Here is an 18,028-nt window from a genome sequence, read left to right as displayed (position 1 = left end):
AGACTGGGGCCTACATATTCGGACAATGCTCAGCACTGTCGCACATTGCCGCGATTTCCATCTTCAAAAGAAGATATTTGTTACCTGTACTCCTCGTTCGTTGCGATGAGACTGGAAACGTTGCGGAGGATGCCCCCGCCGCTCTCGATGATGGCGAGGGAATTGCTCTGACATTTATAGGTCAGAGTACCCACGAGGAATATCAGTGCGCCGTCAACGGAACAGATTGCTACTTTGTTCTCCGTGCTGTGAGCCGACAGGTTCCAAAGGGCACTCAGCAGGCTCTTGAGTGTCGATTCCTGGAGAGGGACGAGAAAGCACGACATTCAGAATGTGAATTCACAAGATTGCAGAACACACCGACATTTAATCCTCTTTGGCTCGCCAGGTTGCACTAAAAAGAGCTTTTGGAAAACGACTTAGTTCTTATCTTTATCCCTCTACCTGGAGCTCTATTGTTGTGCTGCAGCAAGTCAGAATGTCATTGTCCTATCTGCGACACGTGACAATAAAACTCTCTTGACTTGACGACTTGACTATTGGATATTTTTGTTTATTGTCACATGTGGTGAAAAGCTTTTTTGTTGCATGCTATCCAGTCAGTGGAAAGACCATTAATTTCCTTCTGACAACAACCATGGATTTAATTCTCACATGTTGTCCAACACGGTTGTCCACCTACCTTGTTATCATGGTTTAATTCAAACCATTGCTGTAGATTTAGCTTTTCTATGCTATTTAACATCAGTTATAGTGTGGAAATATCAAATACCACAGGGTATATGTTTGAAGTGAGAGAGGCTAAGTGTAAAGGAGATGTGCGGGGGCAAGTTTACTATTAACACCTGGAAAGCGCTGCCAGGGTGGAGGTGGAGATAGATACGATTATGACATTTAAGAGGCTTTCAGATAGACAGAAAATAGACAAAATACTGGTCAGGCACCCTCGCTGGAGTAAAACGATAGGTGACATTTTGGTTTGAACCCTTTTTCTTCTACCCTATTTTTTGGATAAGCACATGGATATGCAGGAAATGGGGGGGATGTGGATTCTGTGCAGGCAGATAAGAGTTGATCTTGGCATCATGTTCAGCACGGACACTGTGGGTTGTGGACAAGCATCTTGTCCGGAAATATTACAATCTGGTTTGGGAATTGCTCTGCCCAGGACAAGAAGGCTCTGCAGAGAGTAGTGCGATCGGCCGAACGCACTATGGGAACTTCACTCGCCCCCCTGCAGGAACTATACATCAGGAGGTGCAACTCCAGAGCCAATAAAATCTCGTATGTGTATGTGACAAATAAACTTGACTTGACTTGACTTGACTTGGAAGAGCAGATTACTTCCCTTGTGTGGAGACACCCACCAACCCCATCCCATACGCACACATTTCTACCCCCCACCTCCCCCCCCCCCCCCGGTCACCCTGCCGCTTTCCTCTCCGCTCTGTCCCCTTCCTTTCATATCCCTCCTCCAGCTTTATATTTTACATTTCCTCTTCTCTCCTGAAAGTGCTGAGTGCCTGGAACATGCTGTCAGGGGTGGTGGTGTAGGCATATACAATAGTGGCATTTTGGAGGCTTTTCGATAAGCAGATGGACGTACAGGGAATGGAGGGATATGGATCATGTGCAGGCAGCTGAGCTTAGTTTATCTTGGATTCGTGTTGGGAACAAACATTGTGAGAGGAAGGACCTGTTTCTGTGCTGTACTGTTTTATCTTTTGTGTTCTATGTAATCCTGGTAACACTTCACAGACAAACATCATCTGTGGTGAGATAAACAGAGTCAATGTCTCGAGGTGGTGACCCTTCATGCGAACTGGCCAGTCCTGATAGAAATTGGAAAGGTTGGTTTTCTGAAATTGTTCAAATTCAATGAGATACATGTGTAAAGTTAAAATACAATCTAAGTATGGATTGAGATCATTAAGGCAATGTGATTCTTGCTGAAATGCCAGTCCCAGAAAATGGATTCCCTCTGGTGCTCACAATGGCAGGAACATCTATTCCCTACAGTCGTTATTAAAGAAATCAGGAACTGCAGATGCTAGTTTACCAAGGAGAGAAAAAAAGGCTGGAGTAACTCAGCGGGTCAAGCAGCATCCCTGGAGAAAGTGGATAGGTGATGTTTTGGATCGGGACCCTTCTTCAGATTGATTATAGGGATGGGAGGAAAGAAAGTTGGAAGAGTAGAGGGGATGGCCAAAGCATGACCATGCAGGACAAAGCATGACCATGCAGGACAATGCATGCCAAACCCTGCCCTCCCCAATCTCCTAGCTTTCTTTCCTCCCACGCCTGTAATCGGTCTTTAGAAGGGTCCCGATCCAACACGTCGCCTTTAGACTATAAACTTTAGAGATACAGCACGGAAACAGGCCCTTCAGTCGGCGCCGACCAGGGATCACTCCGTACCTGTACACACGAGGCAGCAACTCTATCGTCGTGCTGCCCATATCCATGTTCTCCAGGGATGGTGCCTGACCCACTGAGTTACTCCAGCACTTTGTGTTTATTCGTTACTGGAGTCCCAGATTAGCAAAGAATTGTGAGCTAACTTAATATGAACGTACCTTTTTTGCTTTTAGAGCACACTGCATCAGGGCAGTGACACTCGCGACTTCCCGCAGAATCCTCTTACTGTTGACATCTGCCCGCCATGAAAGGTTCCTCAAAATACTCGCCACAACCTGTAATTGGACGTGAATGTTACACTTTGGCCAAAGCCTGTCAGAGAGTCTAGTTGTACTGCACGGAAAAGGCACTTCGGCCCACCTTGTCTATGCCGACCAAATGTGCCCATTGGCCCAGTCCCATTTACTGTCAAATGGGGCTGGACGACCAAAATGCAGCTTAGTAAATGAGCCTCGGCAATGCAATTGATTTTCCCACCAGTTTCAATCTCAGCCTGACTATTTCTGAGGGAAAAAAATTCCGACTAAATTGGAATGTTTTCTCTGGAATGTCAGAGGTTGTGAGAAGACCTAAAAGAAGTCGATAAAATTATAAGAAGCATACTTACTTACTTTTTATTACAGACTCAAGGACCAGATAAAAGACAAGTCATTACATAGAATAAATTGCATACAAAAGCACAATAAATTACATATAAAAGCACAATACATGGTTTAAGATGAAGAATTTAAAAAATCAGTGTCCTACAACGAGACAATTATACCAATGTCCCCACAGCTGGGATTGGTAGCCTGTAGTGCTAAACCTTATGTTTGATAAGGCCAAGATGATTTCATTTCAAGATAGTCAGAACCTTTTACAACCAGGATAGAAATATCAAATACTGAGGAGCATAGCCTTAAGTTGAAAGGGGCAAAGTTTAAAGGAGATGTGGGACACTTTTTTACACATAGTGCCTGGAATGCACTGCCGGGTGTGTTAGTGGAGGCAGATACGATAGTGGAGTTTCAGATTCAGATTCAAACTTTATTGTCATTGTGCAGTGTACAGTACAGAGACAACGAAATGCAGTTAGCATCTCCCCCAGAAGAGCGAACATAGAATATGAGCAGTAGATATATATATACGTGTATACAGTCGTCGTAGTGCAATTTTTTCCTGGGGGGGAGGAGTGTCCGGGGGGTGGTGGGTGACTGGCAATCACCGAGGTTTGAGAGACTTTTGGCTGGGCACATAGATATGCAGGGTATGGGTTACATGCAAATAAGACAAATAGAGTTGGTCTTGGCATCTTGTTTGGCACACACATTGTGGGCCGAAGGACCTTTTGCTGTGTTGTATTTTCTAGATTATGTTTTGATTTTGTTTGATTATACAAATTATGTTTTGAATTGCATTCAATGCTTTAAATAGAACATTCCAAAAGACCTATTTTTCCACAAATCCATTTTGCACATTCCCATGCAGTCAGTCAAAGGATGTCCAAATTAAATTAAATTTGAAGAAGGTACTCGCTGGAGTTGAGGAGGATGAGGGGGAGACCTCATTGAAACTTAATGAATAGTGAAAGGCCAGGATAGAGTGGATGTGGAGAGGATGTTTCCACTAGTGGGAGAGTCAAGGACCAGAGGCCACAGTCTCAGACTAAAAGGATTAGATAACGGATGAAGAGGAATTTCTTTAGCCAGAGGACGGTGAAACCGTGGAATTCATTGCCACAGGCGGCTGTGGAGGACGTCAATGGATATTTTTAAGGTGGAGATTGACAGATTCCTGATTAGTAAAGGTGTCAGGGGTTATGGGGAGAATGGGCTTGAGAGGGAAAGATGATTTAGCCAGGATTAAATGGCGGAGTAGACTTCATGGGCTGAACGGCCTAATTCAGCTCCTACAAATGAACTTATGAATATCATATTTTTGCACTTGAATTACCAAGCCAAGGAAAGGCATGGTCCTGATGCGGGCAGGTTCAGGTAGTACTGATAAGTGCAATGGCTGGCGTGGACCGTGGGGCCTGTTCCTGTGTTGTGTGACTATGATATTTATAATATTACAGTCTGGAAACAGGCCCTTCAGCCCAACTAGTCCACGCCGTCCAACATCCCCCATCTACATTAGTCCCACCTGCCTGCATTTGGTCCATATCCCTCTATTCTATCATGCATAAATGAAAGGCACTGTTTTTTGGGGGGTTTTTAAAGGTGTGGTTAATATAATTGCAGGGTTGTGCCCTAAGTATTTTTGAACAAAATAATTCATGACTAACCTGATGTATGTCTTCACTGTTGGACTCTAACTGGGCCACGATACTTTGCATGCAGCCTTTTCTCGAGCACAGCGTAGCCTGCAAGAGGAAACCAGGTCCTGAATACTCAATAAGTTAGCACATCTTATTTACTGAGCAGTTTGATTCATTCTCTTCAAGATATTTCTGACCAAGACTAATGGGCTGTCCAAGGGTTTGCACCTGAAAATGTCTCTTTAATACCACACTGTGGCCCCACAGGGCAGCTACATCACCAGAGCAATATCCTATTTTTGAAGGTCATTTTCGCGATCTAGAACTACTTTAGCTCTTTGATTTGACCGAATCAGTATTTTATGTGGGTTGACAGACCCAGCATGGAAACAGGTCCTTCAGCCCACTGAGACCCTGCAGACCAGCGATCACCGACCTACCGAGTCCATGCCAACCATCGATGAACATTGTTTTTATAGATACAACGTGGAAACAGGTCCTTCGACCCACCGAGTCCATGATGACCAATAATCACTCGTTCACACTAGTTCTATGCGACACACTACTAGGGACAATGTACTAAGCCAATTAACCTACAAACTTAAGGGCCTGTCCCACTTGGGTGTCATTTGCGCATAATTTACGCAACATCATTTACGCGTCACGACGCGCGCGCACGTGATGCATGCATTACGCGCGTATGGTGCGTGGGGACGTAGGCAGTGACGCACGGTCCCCCAGAATTTTGGGATGTACAAAATCTTCGCGCACCATCTGTGTGACGTGCAAATGGCGCCCAAGTTGGACAGGCCCTTTACACGTCTTTGGAATGTGGGAGGAAACCAGACCACCCGGAGAAAGGGAGAACGTGCAAACTCTGTACAGACAGCACGCATAGTCACGATCGAACCCGGGTCTCTGTCGCGGTAAGACAACAGCTCCACCGCTGCACCACTGTGCCGCCCCTCACTGGACATAGTTTTAAGGTGACAGAGACAAAGTTTATGGAAGATGTGAAGCGGCAAGATTTATTTTTACACAGAGCCTGGAACTCACTGCCAAGGGTGGTGGTGGTGACAGATATGATAGTGGCATTTAAGAGGCTTTTAGATAGGAACTTGGAAATGCAGGGCATGTATGGATATGAATCACATGCAGGCAGAAGAGATTAGTTTAACTTGGCATCATGGACATTGTGGGCCGAAGGGCCTCTTCCTGCACTATACTGTTCCATGGTCTATGTTCATACCATCAAATTTCTACCCCTGACTGTTTAGGATGAAACATTGCATAAGTCCCATAGGGTGGGGGACTGGATAATCATAGAGTGATACAGTGTGAAAACAGGCTCTTCGGCCCATCTTGCCCACACCGGCCAACATGTCCCAGCTAAACTAACCCCACCTGTCTGCGCTTGGTCAATATCCCTCCAAACCTGTCTTATCCATGTACCTGTCTAACTGTTTCTTAAATGTTGGGATAGTCCCTGCCTCAATGACCTCCTATGGCAGCTTGTTCCATACACACACCACCCTTTGTGTGAAAAGGTCACCCCTCAGATTCCTATTAAATCTTTCCCCCTTCACCTTAAACTGAACTCATGGGTCAAGATCCCGGGAAGTGTCATTTTTGCTGCAGAAGCTGGAAGGGAAAAAAAGACAAAGAGGGAAATCCAATTATGGTTCAGAGCAACCGTGCCCCTCTGGCAAATATGTTCCACAGACAGACCAATCGTTAACTGTTTGCAAGAGATTAACGAGTTTGGCCTTGACCTGGCAGATTATTTTTCAGTCACAGATGAGCTGAGCTCCGGTCATTAATTATTTATAATAAATGGAAGTGAATTAATGTGCCTAAATAGATTGGTTAACATAAATTGTCAAAACATACACAAATCCATCCTTTTTTTTCCATCCACTCAGAATTAAAAAATTCTGGGCAAATATCATGGTAGTTCAATTGACTTGCATTGCAATTTGGCAGCAGCATTTAATTGCTTTTTGCATTAATCTTCAATTTGTGTGGGTGGCGTACTTAGATTAATATTTGAACATATTTTAGTTTAGTTTAGAGATACAGGCCCATTGGCCCACCGGGTTCGCAACGACCAGCAATCCCCGTACATTAAAACAATCCTACACACACACACTAGGGACAATTTACATTTATACCAAGCCAATTAACCGTCACACCTGTACGTCTTTGGAGTGCGGGAGGAAACCGAAGATCTCGGGGAGAAGGTACAAACTCCGTACAGACAGCGCCCGTAGTGGGGATCGAACCCGGGTCACTGGTGCTGTAGGTGCTGTAAGGCAGCAACTCTACCGCTGCGCCACCGTGCCCAAAATGTATGAATATATATATTAATATATTTACAATATGAACTCAAAAACGGACATGTTGGGAAGTCACCAGACAGCACCAAATGTTAACGATAAAATCACTACCTCCTTATTCCGCTTGGGTAGTTTACAGCCCAACGGGATGGACATTGAATTCACCAATTTTAGGTAACGTTTAACAACCCTTCCTCCCCCTCTTTCTCTCCCACACTCCTCTTGCCCCTCCCCTGTTCCCCACCTGGACTCGCACATATTTCTCCCCTCCCCCTCCACTCCTTCATCCGGCTTCACAATTCGCAACAGTTCGATCCTTATTGTCTGACACCTTTTGTTTTCTCATCTCTGGCCTTTAGGTTTCGACTTTAGAGATACAGCATGGAAACAGGCCCTTTGGCCCACTGAGATCAATGGTTGGCACGGACTCCGTGGGTGAAAGAACCTGTTACAATGTTGGATCTTGAAATTAAAGTAAGACTCTTGCACCCAACAGTGGAATACAACTGGGAAAGGGAACAAATGCCAACGAAACCTAGCAAGATCTAGCCCAATTAATTTACACTGCATAGAAGAGATTAGACAATGTATACTGGACTTGTGTGGCTGATAATGGAAACGAGATTAGACTCATTCTTTCTGTCTGCTACAATGAGATCGGTCTACTTATTTCCCATCACTAAATCATTTTCACACAGCGCTGGGAGTGCATGTAACGAACACGTGTGATTCTGGTGCCAAGACCTCAACGTCCAATGAGTTCTTCCCTTATTTTTTTCTTTTACTTTATTTTATTTTAGTTTAGAGATACAGCGCTTAAACAGGCTCCTCTGCCCACTGAGTCCGCGCCGACCAGCGATCCCCGCACACTAACACTATCCTACGCACACTAGGGATAATTTACAATTCTATCAAGCCAATTAGCCCACCAACGTGTACGACTTTGGAGTGTGGGAGGAAACCAGAGGCATCCATAGAAAACCCACGCAGTCACGGGGTGAACGTACGAATTCCGTACAGACAGGCGCCCATAGTCAGGATCATACCCGGGTCTGTAAGGCAGCAACTCTACCGCTGTGCCACCTTGTGCCAAGGCCTCGCCAACAGTCCGTCTCATCCTGTTTCTTGTTTTGTTGTTTTTAGTCTGTTGTTAAATGTATGTTTTAGTGTATCTTTAGTTTTGTATTATGTGGAAGGGAGGGGTGGGGGAAACTTTTTAAAATCTCTTTCCTCAACGGAGATGCGACTTTTTCCGTATCATATCTGTATCCGCGCTGCAGCCTAACATTGTGGAGCTGGTGGCCTCTTGCTGGGGATCGACTTCAGGAGCTCAAACCGCGGGAGCTTCGACCGCCCCGATCGCGGGAGCTTCGACCGCCCCGATCGCGGGAGCTTTGATCGCCCCAACTGCGAATGGTTCGACTGTCCCGTCCGCAGGAGAATAAGGAGGAAAGAAGATGAGACTTTATTGCCTTCCATCACAGTGAGGAGTAGGGTGGGAGATTGCAACCTTCACGTGGTCCGCCCTGTTTCGACGAATGCAATCAACCTGGTGTGCACAATCAAGTAAGATCAAATAGAACAAGTTGTCCTACAACTTTAGGCTGTGCACGCCATACGCAAGAAGAAGAAGAAGACAGTGAGGAGTGTGAGGGAGCCGCTGTGGTGGATGTTTATGTTAACTTTTATGTAGGTGTGCTTTGTTGCATTTTTGGTATGGCTGTATGGCAAATCAAATCCCTTGTACGTTTTTACATACTTGGCTAATACATTAATTACAATGACAATTACAAGCAGATAGACCTGCACCAGGCAGGGTCACGCACCTTGTTGACCACGTCTCCAAAGGTGAGGTTGGTCAGGGCCATCCCTGCATACCGTCGGAGGGCCGAGTTCAGAGGGTCACTGGTGGCCCCATACATGTCGCAGTCCACCTGAAGCAGTTCGGCCACTGCCTGCAAACCTCCTGTATCAGTGGAGAAACAAATCAGCAGCCATCTCACATGGTCATAGAATTACACAGCATGGAAACAGGCCCTTCGGCCCAACTTTCCCATACCGGCCAACATGTCCCACCTGCCTGCATTTGGCCCATATCCCTCTAAACCTGTTCTATCCATGTACCTGTTCAAAGGTTTCTTAAACGTTGCCTATAGTACCTGCCTCAACATCCTCCTCTGGCAGCTCGTCACATACACCACCACCATTGCATGAAAAAGTTACCCCTCAGGTTCCTATTAAATCCCCCCCCCCACCTTAAACCTATGTCCTCTGGTTCTCTATTCCCCGACTCTAGGCAAGAGACTCTGTGTGTCTACCTGATCTATTCTTCTCATAATTTTGTACACCTATATAAGACCACCCCTCATCCTCCTGCCCACCACGGAATAGAATCCCAGCCTGCTCAACCTCTCCCTGTAGCTCAGGCCCTCGAGTCCTGGCAACATCTCAGCGTTGATCCTCTCTGTCAAATTTAGCTGCTCCAAACACTGTTCAGGACTTCCGACATGAAGCGTCACCCGTCTATTCCCTCCATAGATGCTTTCTGAACCATTGAGAATTTGTTTATTTGAGAGAAACAATGTGGAAACAGGCTCTACGACTCACTGAGTCCGTGCCGACGAGCAATCTCCTACACACTAGGAACAATTTACCAGTTTACTAAGCCAATTAACATACAAACCTGGAGTGTGGGAGGAAACCGGAGCTGCCAGGGAAAACCTATGCAGGTCACAGGGTGAAAGTACAAACTCCGTACAGACAGCACCCGTGGTCAGGATCGAACCAAGCTCTCGAGCGCTGTAAGGCAGCAACTCTACCACTGCACCACCGTGCCGCACCAATCCTCCAGCATTTTGCGCTGTATAAAGTCGTAGTCAGAGAGCATGAAAACAGGTCCTTCGGCCCAACTTGCTCCTGTTGACCAAGTTTCCCCAACTACGCTAGTCTCATCTGCCCACATTTGGCCCTCTAAACCTTTCCTTTCCCTGTGCCTGTCCAAATGTCTTGTATTCAAATTCCAGCATCTGCTGTTCTTCATATCTCCAGAGGTCCCTAAGCCAGTGGAAGTGAGCAGATTAATGTGAATTTGAACATACATTTTCATACAGGTCTCCAAAATCGCAATTACTCATTGAATTTTTGAAAATCAATCTTTTATGGACTAAATATGTTTGGAATTGGGAACAGAAATCAGCACTGAAATTTGGTAGACAAGAAGAAAACACAATTTAAGGAAATGTGAAATATTGAACTTTGGGGAGTCAAAATAGGGCAGGACCTTCACATTGAAGGGCCCTGGGGAGTGTTGTTGAGGAGAGGGATCAAGGAGTACAAGTACATTGTTCCCTGAAAGGGAGATAGGGTGGTGAAGAACATTCTTGGCACATTGGCCTTTAGCAGTCAGGAAATTGAGTGTAGAAGTCACGGCATTCTGTTATAGTTGTGCGAGACACTTGGACACTAGTCACCCTGCTATAGAAAATATGCCGTTTGGCTGGAAAGAACGCAGAGAAGATTTACAAGGATGTTGCCAGGATGCCAGGGCCTGAGCTATCGGGAGAGGTTGGGCAGGCTTGGACTTTATTCCTTGGGGCGCAAGATGCTGAGGGGTGACTTTATAGAGGTATATAAAATCATGAGGCTAATAGATGGGGTTAATGCACTGATTCCTTTTCAATGGGGTAGAGATTCAAGAACTAGAGGCCATAGGTTTAATGTGAGAGGGGAAAGAGTTAAAAGGAACACGAGGGACATTTTTGCGGATATCGTGGATATGTAGAATGAGCTGCCAGAGAAAATTGTTGAGGCAGGTACAATAACAACCGTCTAAAATAAATATGGACAGGTACATGAACATGAACAGGAAAGGTTCGGAGGGAAATGGGTCAAGCTCCGGAAAGTTGGACTAGCTTAGATGGGGCATTTTGGTCAGCATGGTTGAACAGTACAGAAGGGCTTGTTTTCCGTGCTATATGACTACTCTACTCACATTCCAGAGACAGTTATATTGAAAGGTTGAACATTTAAGACGACTGACTGAGAATCAAGTAGACAATTTTTAATGATTATTTACCTACATGGGTTCCCTTCATCTGGGAAGAATACATAGAATGTATTCACATTTGCAGGAGTTCCATGATTCATCAGCATTCCAGTGCCTTACAACATTCAATATATAATTATTTTTCACATTAAGATCAGTTTGCCCACAGGAGAGATTTGGTCTAGTCGATGAACATTTTTTAATTCATATTTTCAGGACGAGTGTGGCAATGAGATGACCAGCTTTATTCCTTGGAGCGCAGGAGGATGTGGGGTGATCTTACAGAGGTCTATAAAATCATGAGAGGAATAGATCGGGTAGATGCGGACAGAGTCTCTTGCCCAGAGTAGGTGAATCATAGTGGACATAAGTTTAAGGTGAAGGGGAAGAGAATTAATAGGAATCTGAGGGGTAACTTTTTCCACACAAAGAGTGGTGTGTGTATGGAACAAGCTGCCAGAGGAGGTCGTTGAGGCAGGGACTACCCCAACATTTTAAGAAACAGTTAGACAGGTACATGGATAGGACAGGTTTGGAGGCATATGGGCTAAACGTGGGCAGGTGAGACTAGTGTAGCTGGGCCAGTGTGGGCAAGTTGGGCTGAAGGGCCTGTTTCCACGCTGTGTGATTTAATGATTCTATGACTTTAATACCCTATGATTCATCCCTAATTAATGTTGAGAAATTGTTGGTGAGCCTTTTTCTTGAACCGTTGTGGTCTACTGTATATGGTGAAGAATTCCCGTAATGTGGTAAGGTAAGGATTTATAGCCAATGGCCTAGAAGAAACAGATTTATTTTTAGTCTGGATAGTGTGCAACTTGGTTAGGAACCATGAATCTACTTCCTTGCTCTTGCTGGTGGTGAAGGATGAATATTTGAGAGGGGATGCTGGAATAGCATAGGCAAGCACATTTTATAGATGGTAAGCATTGCAGTCACTGATGGGGGAGATAATGAATATTTGGGTTGGTGGAGAGTAAACCATTCAAGTGGATTGTCTTATCCTACATGATATTAAGTTTCTTGAATCTTGTTGGATTTGGAAATGGAGTGTTTCCTGTCATACCTGTCGTGCATATTGTGTCCTGTACATGGGCACGCAGAGAGAACAACCAAGAGAGAAAGGAAAAGACCACTGTTGCAACTTGCCTAGCTCATTCATAGCTCGTCGGTACTCTTCATCGAAGGACAGCTTCATTATGGCACACATCGCCTGGCAGATCTGAGGTTCAATGGGTAACGGCACTACAAGAGAAAAGAAGACGGCACCATTTAAACACCAGGAGATGTTTGGCATCGACTAGTTGGGCCGAAGGGCCTGTTTCCATGCTGTAATTGTAAACTAAACTAAACACGCCTAGTGTGAAAATCACATTGTTGGTCACGAGGGGTACTTGTGGCAGGAAGTGTGTAAAATCATGAGAGGAATAGATCGGGTAAATGCACAGAGTCTCTTGCCCTGAGTAGGGGAATAGAGAACCTAGGATATAGGTCTAAGGTGAGGGGGGGGGGGGGGGAGATTTAATAGGAACCTGAGGGGTAACATTTTCAGGGGCAAAGCATTCAGAGAATTGGCTGCCACTGCCTTCTGAAGCAGAGAATTCCACAGATTCACAACTCTCTGGGTGAAAAAGTTTTTCCTCATCTCCGTTCTAAATGGCCCACCCTTTATTCTTAAACTGTGGCCCCTGGTTCTGGATTCCCCTAACATCGGAAACATGTTCCTACCTCTAGCGTGTCCAATCCCTTAATAATCTTATATGTTTCAATAAGATCCCCACTCATCCTAAATTCCAGAGTATACAAGCCCAGCCGCTCCATTCTATCAACTGTCCCGCCATCCATGGAATTAACCTTGTGAACCTATACTACACTCCATCAACAGGGCAGGTACAGCAGGGATAGGTCAGGTTTAGAGGGATATGGGCAAAAGCAGGCAGATGGGACTACTGTAGATGGGGCATGTTGGTCTCGATGTGGGCAAGTTGGGTAAAAGGGCCTGTTTCCACACTGTATGATTCTATAGCTCTAAGTTCCATGTCACATTTCTTAATTCCCGTAATTTAACACTGAAAACGTCACAGAAGCTATTTACACGGGCTTCAATCAATTTTCAATCACTTAACAAAGCTCTATCAGCCGATAATCTATTGAACTTTGGAGAATGGGAGGTGACCTCAGTGGAATGCACAAAGCTCTTAAAGGTTTGATAGGATTGATGCCAAGTTGATGTTTTGCCTGGCTGAGTATATTTCAGGCAGAGATTTCAAGACATTACACAAAACATTTAAGAAACAGCTAGACAGCTACATGTATTGGACAGCTTTGGAGGGATATGGGCCAAAGCTGGTGGGAGCAGTTTAGCTGGGACATGTGGGCCGGTGTGGACAAGTTTTCTGAAGGGCATGTTTCCATGCTGTATCACTCTATGTCTCTGAGACTCTATGGTATTGACATGGATAGAGAACTGGTTGGCAGACAGTGACTCGAGGGCTACCACAAGTCTCAGTTCTGGGACCGCAGTTATTTACAATATACACTAACGATTTAGACAAAGGAGTTAAATGTAACATCTCCAAGTTTGCGGATGACACAAAGCTGGGCTGCAGTGTGAGCTGCGGAGGTGGCCCTAGAAATCGTGGATGCATTGGTGATCATTTTCTAATGTTCTCTCGACTCTGGATCAGTTCCTCTGGACTGGAGGGTAGCCAATGTAACTCCACTTTTTAAGAAAGGAGGGAGTGAGAAAACGGGGAATTATAGACCAGTCAGCCTTACATTGGTAGTCTTGAGTCGATTGTTAATGTTATAGCAGCGCATTTGGAAAGCAGTGACAGGATCGGTCAAAGTCAGCATGGATTTACAAAGGGGAAATCATGCTTGACTAATATTCTGGAATTTGTTGAGGATGTAACAAGTAGAATGGATAAGGGAGAGCCAGTGGATGTGGTGTATCTGGACCTTCAAAAAGCCTTTAACAAGGTCCCACACAAGAGATTAGTGCGCAAAATTAGAGCACATCATATTGGGGGTAGAGTATTACATGGCTAGAGAACTGGTTGGCAGACAGGAAGCAAACAGTAGGAATTAACGGGTCCTTTTCAGAATGGCAGGCAGTGACTAGTGGGATGCCACAAGGCATGATGCTGCGATCCCAGTTATTTACAATATATTCATGATTTAGACAAGGGAATTAAATGTGACATCTCCAAGTTTGCAGATGACACAAAGCTGGGTGGCAGTGTGATGAGGATACCATGAGGCTGCAGAGTGACTTGGATAGGTTGGGTGAGTGGGCAGATGCATGGCAGATACAGTATAATATGGATAAATGTGAGGTTATCCACTTTGGTGGCAAGAACAAGAAGGCAGATTTTTATCTGAATGGTATTAGTTTAGGAAAAGGGGAGGTGCAATGAGACCTGGGTGTCCTTCTACATCAGTCACTGAAAGTAAGCATGCAGGTACAGCAGGCAGTGAAGAAAGCAAATGGCATGTTGACCTTCATTGCGAGAGGATTTAAGTATAGGGGAAGGAGGTCATACTGCAGTTGTACAGAGCCCTGGTGAGACCACATCTGGAATATTGTGTGCAGTTTTGTTCTCCTAATTTGAGGAAGGACTGGTATTGAGGGAGTACAGCGTCAGGGGTCACAGTTTAAGAGGTAGGCCATTTAGGACAGAGATGAGGAAAATGTTTTTTAACCCAGAGAGTTGTGAATCTGCCACAGAAGACAGTGGAGGCCCCGGTCTGTACTCACGGCTGTTGGTATCGGTGCCGTTTTCCCCTCTGTTGTCCAGCCACTCCCAGCAGGAGTCACAGTAGAGCCGCACTTGCTCCAGTACGTGGAGGACGCGCATCTCCCGCTTGGCCTGGCCCTCGTCGGGCTGCGAGTAGACGATGTTGTGGAGGGCGGCGCTGGCCCGGGCACGGGCCTCCTTGGTGCCCCCGTCGACGGCGGAGCCTGCGGCCTCCCGCTCGCTGTCGTGCAGCAGCTGGATGAGCAGCGGCAGGCAGCCCGACTTGCGCATGGCCACGCAGCTGTCCTGAGAGCTGGACATGGCCAGCAAGGTCCGCGACATGTCCTCCTTGTCCCGGGTGGCCAGCATGGACAGCAGCCAGAACACCATCTCCACCTGTGGGGGCAAACGCACCAAGTCCACCTCACTCTGCACTGGCCCAGCCTCCATGTACACAACATCCAGTAACTCCCCACTAACATCGACAAAACAACCCCTCCCCTTTCTACCCCATAAACCACCTCCCCATCTCCACCCCACTTCCCCACCCTCTTCCCTTCTCCCCTCCCATTCCCACCACTTGCCCCCCGCTTTCTGCCCCCATCCCTCCCCCTCCATCCTCTCTCCTCTTCCTCCCTCTCCCATCCCATTACTTCCCTCCGCTCCCCTGAGCCCTGGCTGACTTTGCACTCTGCATCAGCCCATCCTCCGCTTTATGCAACATCTAGCAACTCTCCATTAACTTCTGCAAACACCTTATTTCTCCCTCTTAAATCCTCCCTTCCTTCCCCATCTCACTCCCCTCTTCCCTTTCCCCCTTTTCCCTTTCTCTCCTCTCCCTCCCCTTCCCTTTCCCCATTTCTTCCCACTCTTGCCATCCTCTTTCTCCCCCCTCCTCTTCTTCCCCCTTGCTCCTCTTCCCCCCTTGCCCTCCCTCTCTCCCCCACTCCCCCCTCCTTTCCCCTCCATTCCCAACCACCCCCCATGCTTTCTGCCCCATCCCTCCCCTCTTCCCCTCCATTCCTATCTTTGCCCCTCGTCTCTTCACCGCCCTTATCTACTCCCCTCCCCCTCCCCATAACACCCCTCCACTTTCTTCCCCTCGTCTTCTTCCCTCACCCCCACTTCCCTCACCACCCTCTTTCCCCCTCTTCCCCCTTTGCCTCCTCTCCCCATCTTTCTCCCACTTCTCTCCCCCCCTTCTCCCCTCTATACCCTCCTCCCCCTCTTCCCCCTTGCCTCCCTCTAACCCCCTTGCTCCCTCTACCCCAATTCCCCTTCCCCTCCCTCTTAAGGGCCTGTCCCACGAGCATGCGACCTGCATGCGGCGGGCGCCACCAAACCGGAAGCAGGGGCCGCGCGGAGGTCGAGTGAGTGACGTGAAGTTCGAGTGAAGTCCGCGGGAAGTTTGCGCGTGACGTACGACATCAAGACGCTGCGTACTGCGTCAAGACGCTGCGCACGCCCGTCGATGCGGTTGCGGGCCAGCAGGCCGTTGCCGCGTGAAATTTTTGAACATGGTCAGTTTTTTGGAGCGATGTCGGGACCAGCTCCGCACAACTCCATACGGCTCCGGCGATCGATGTGGGACCGGCCCCGCGAGGCCGTACGGCTCAAGCGACCACGTTAGGTCGCACTTGACGCATGCAGTCGCATTCTCGTGGGACAGGCCCTTTACCCTCCCTTCCCTCCCCCCTCTCCACCCCCATTCCCTTCTTTCCCCTCTTCCCTCTCCCTCTCCTCCCTTTCCCCTCCCCTCTTCCCCTCCCATTCTTCTAAAATGACCCTACCATTTTATTTCCAAATACTCACCTTACTGCCCAAGTTGTTTAGTCCTTGAGGTAAATTATTCATTCTGTCCTCTGCGTCCTGATCATTAGACTGACCACGTCCCTGAACAAAGAGCAAAAGATTACAGAAATTTAGAAATGAAAATGATGGGAAAAATCTTTATTCAGTGCTGCCAAATGTCATTCATAAATTCATAGGTCCATCGATAGAATTAGTCAATCGGCCCATTGAGCCTACTCCACCATTCAATCACGACTGATCTATATTTCATTCTCAATCCCATTCTCCTGCCTTCTCCCCGTAACCTTTGATGCCCTCACTAATTAAGAATCTATCAATCGTTGCCTTAAAAATAACCATGGCTTGGTCTCCATCACCTAGGATAGAAATAGTGTACAGGAATCGTTGGTCGGTGCAGACTTGGTGGGCCGGTTTCCTCACTGTATCTCTAAACTAAACTAAACTTTCACAAGAATATTGTGAACATGGAAGTCATGGACAGAGACAACATGTGTAGAGAGTTACTTCCAAGGGATCTGTTAGAGTGGCAGATCAGGAATTGGTATAGGACTAAAAGACATGAGACCCGAGAGCAGAATTAGGCCATTCGGCCCATCAAGAATGAATAATAATTGCTTGAAAAATACCCAATAAAGTTCTCCACCGCCATTTGTGGCATTGGCTGCCTCGCCAATGTGGCATTGGCTGCCTGTCTGTCCTTTCCTTCTTTGTGTTTTAATTGCATGTGTTAAATGTATGTTTTTAGTGTTATTTAGTTTATTTTATGTGGGGGTGGGGGGAGGTTGGGGGGCACTTTTTCCAATCTCTTGCCTCGACGGAGATGCGATTTTTTTTCCCGTATTGTATCTCCGTCCGCACTGCAGCCTAACATTAAGGAGTTGGCGGCCTCTGCTGGAGACTGATTTACAGAGCTCCAACCGTGCGTGCTTTCGGACTTAACATCACGGAGCCCACGGTCTCCGGTCAGAGACTCCAAGCCGTGGGAGTTTCGACCTCCCCGACGCGAGAGTTTAGTTCGCCCCGAAGCGAGAGTTTCGATCTCCCCGACGCGGGGGCTTCGACCGGCGGCTGCGGGATCTTCGATCGCTCCGACGGATGGTTCAACCATGGGAGAATAAAGAGGATGAAGAATGCCTACAGTCACAGTGAGGAACGTGGTTGAGTGCTATGGTGGATGTTTATGTTAACTTTTATGTAGTTGTGTGTCTTGTTGCCCATTTATTTCGTATGGCTGTATGGTAATTCGCAAAACACTGTACCTTAATTGGTACATGTGACGATAAAAGACCTTTGAAACCATTGAATTCATTTTGCTCTTTGCAGCTCATCAATGTGTTAAAGGTCTAAATTATGGTTCATGTTTTCTCCCGGTCTTTTAATTTATGTTCAGAATTGACATTTTCTTTAGACAGAGACATCTGCTGAGGCGGGTGGA

At 46.6% G+C, this 18,028-nt stretch overlaps 1 protein-coding gene across 2 annotated transcripts in view; it reads right to left on the bottom strand.

Annotated features, from left to right (window-relative positions):
* The window catches only part of apc2 (APC regulator of WNT signaling pathway 2), a 199,270-nt gene that overhangs the window by 8,685 nt on the left and 172,557 nt on the right, over nucleotides 1-18,028 (bottom strand). For both annotated transcript variants that reach the window (XM_033046474.1, XM_033046475.1), the window contains 7 exons: nucleotides 16,594-16,674; nucleotides 14,802-15,177; nucleotides 12,191-12,286; nucleotides 8,820-8,959; nucleotides 4,685-4,762; nucleotides 2,577-2,693; nucleotides 85-299 (listed from right to left, as the gene is read on the bottom strand). In XM_033046474.1, the coding sequence (XP_032902365.1) occupies nucleotides 85-299; nucleotides 2,577-2,693; nucleotides 4,685-4,762; nucleotides 8,820-8,959; nucleotides 12,191-12,286; nucleotides 14,802-15,177; nucleotides 16,594-16,674 (1,103 nt within the window). The remainder of the gene's footprint in view (nucleotides 1-84; nucleotides 300-2,576; nucleotides 2,694-4,684; nucleotides 4,763-8,819; nucleotides 8,960-12,190; nucleotides 12,287-14,801; nucleotides 15,178-16,593; nucleotides 16,675-18,028) is intronic.

Source organism: Amblyraja radiata, chromosome 29, assembly GCF_010909765.2.
Source record: "Amblyraja radiata isolate CabotCenter1 chromosome 29, sAmbRad1.1.pri, whole genome shotgun sequence".
Taxonomy (NCBI): Eukaryota; Metazoa; Chordata; class Chondrichthyes; order Rajiformes; family Rajidae; genus Amblyraja; species Amblyraja radiata.
This window is presented reverse-complemented; position numbering and strand designations above follow the sequence as displayed.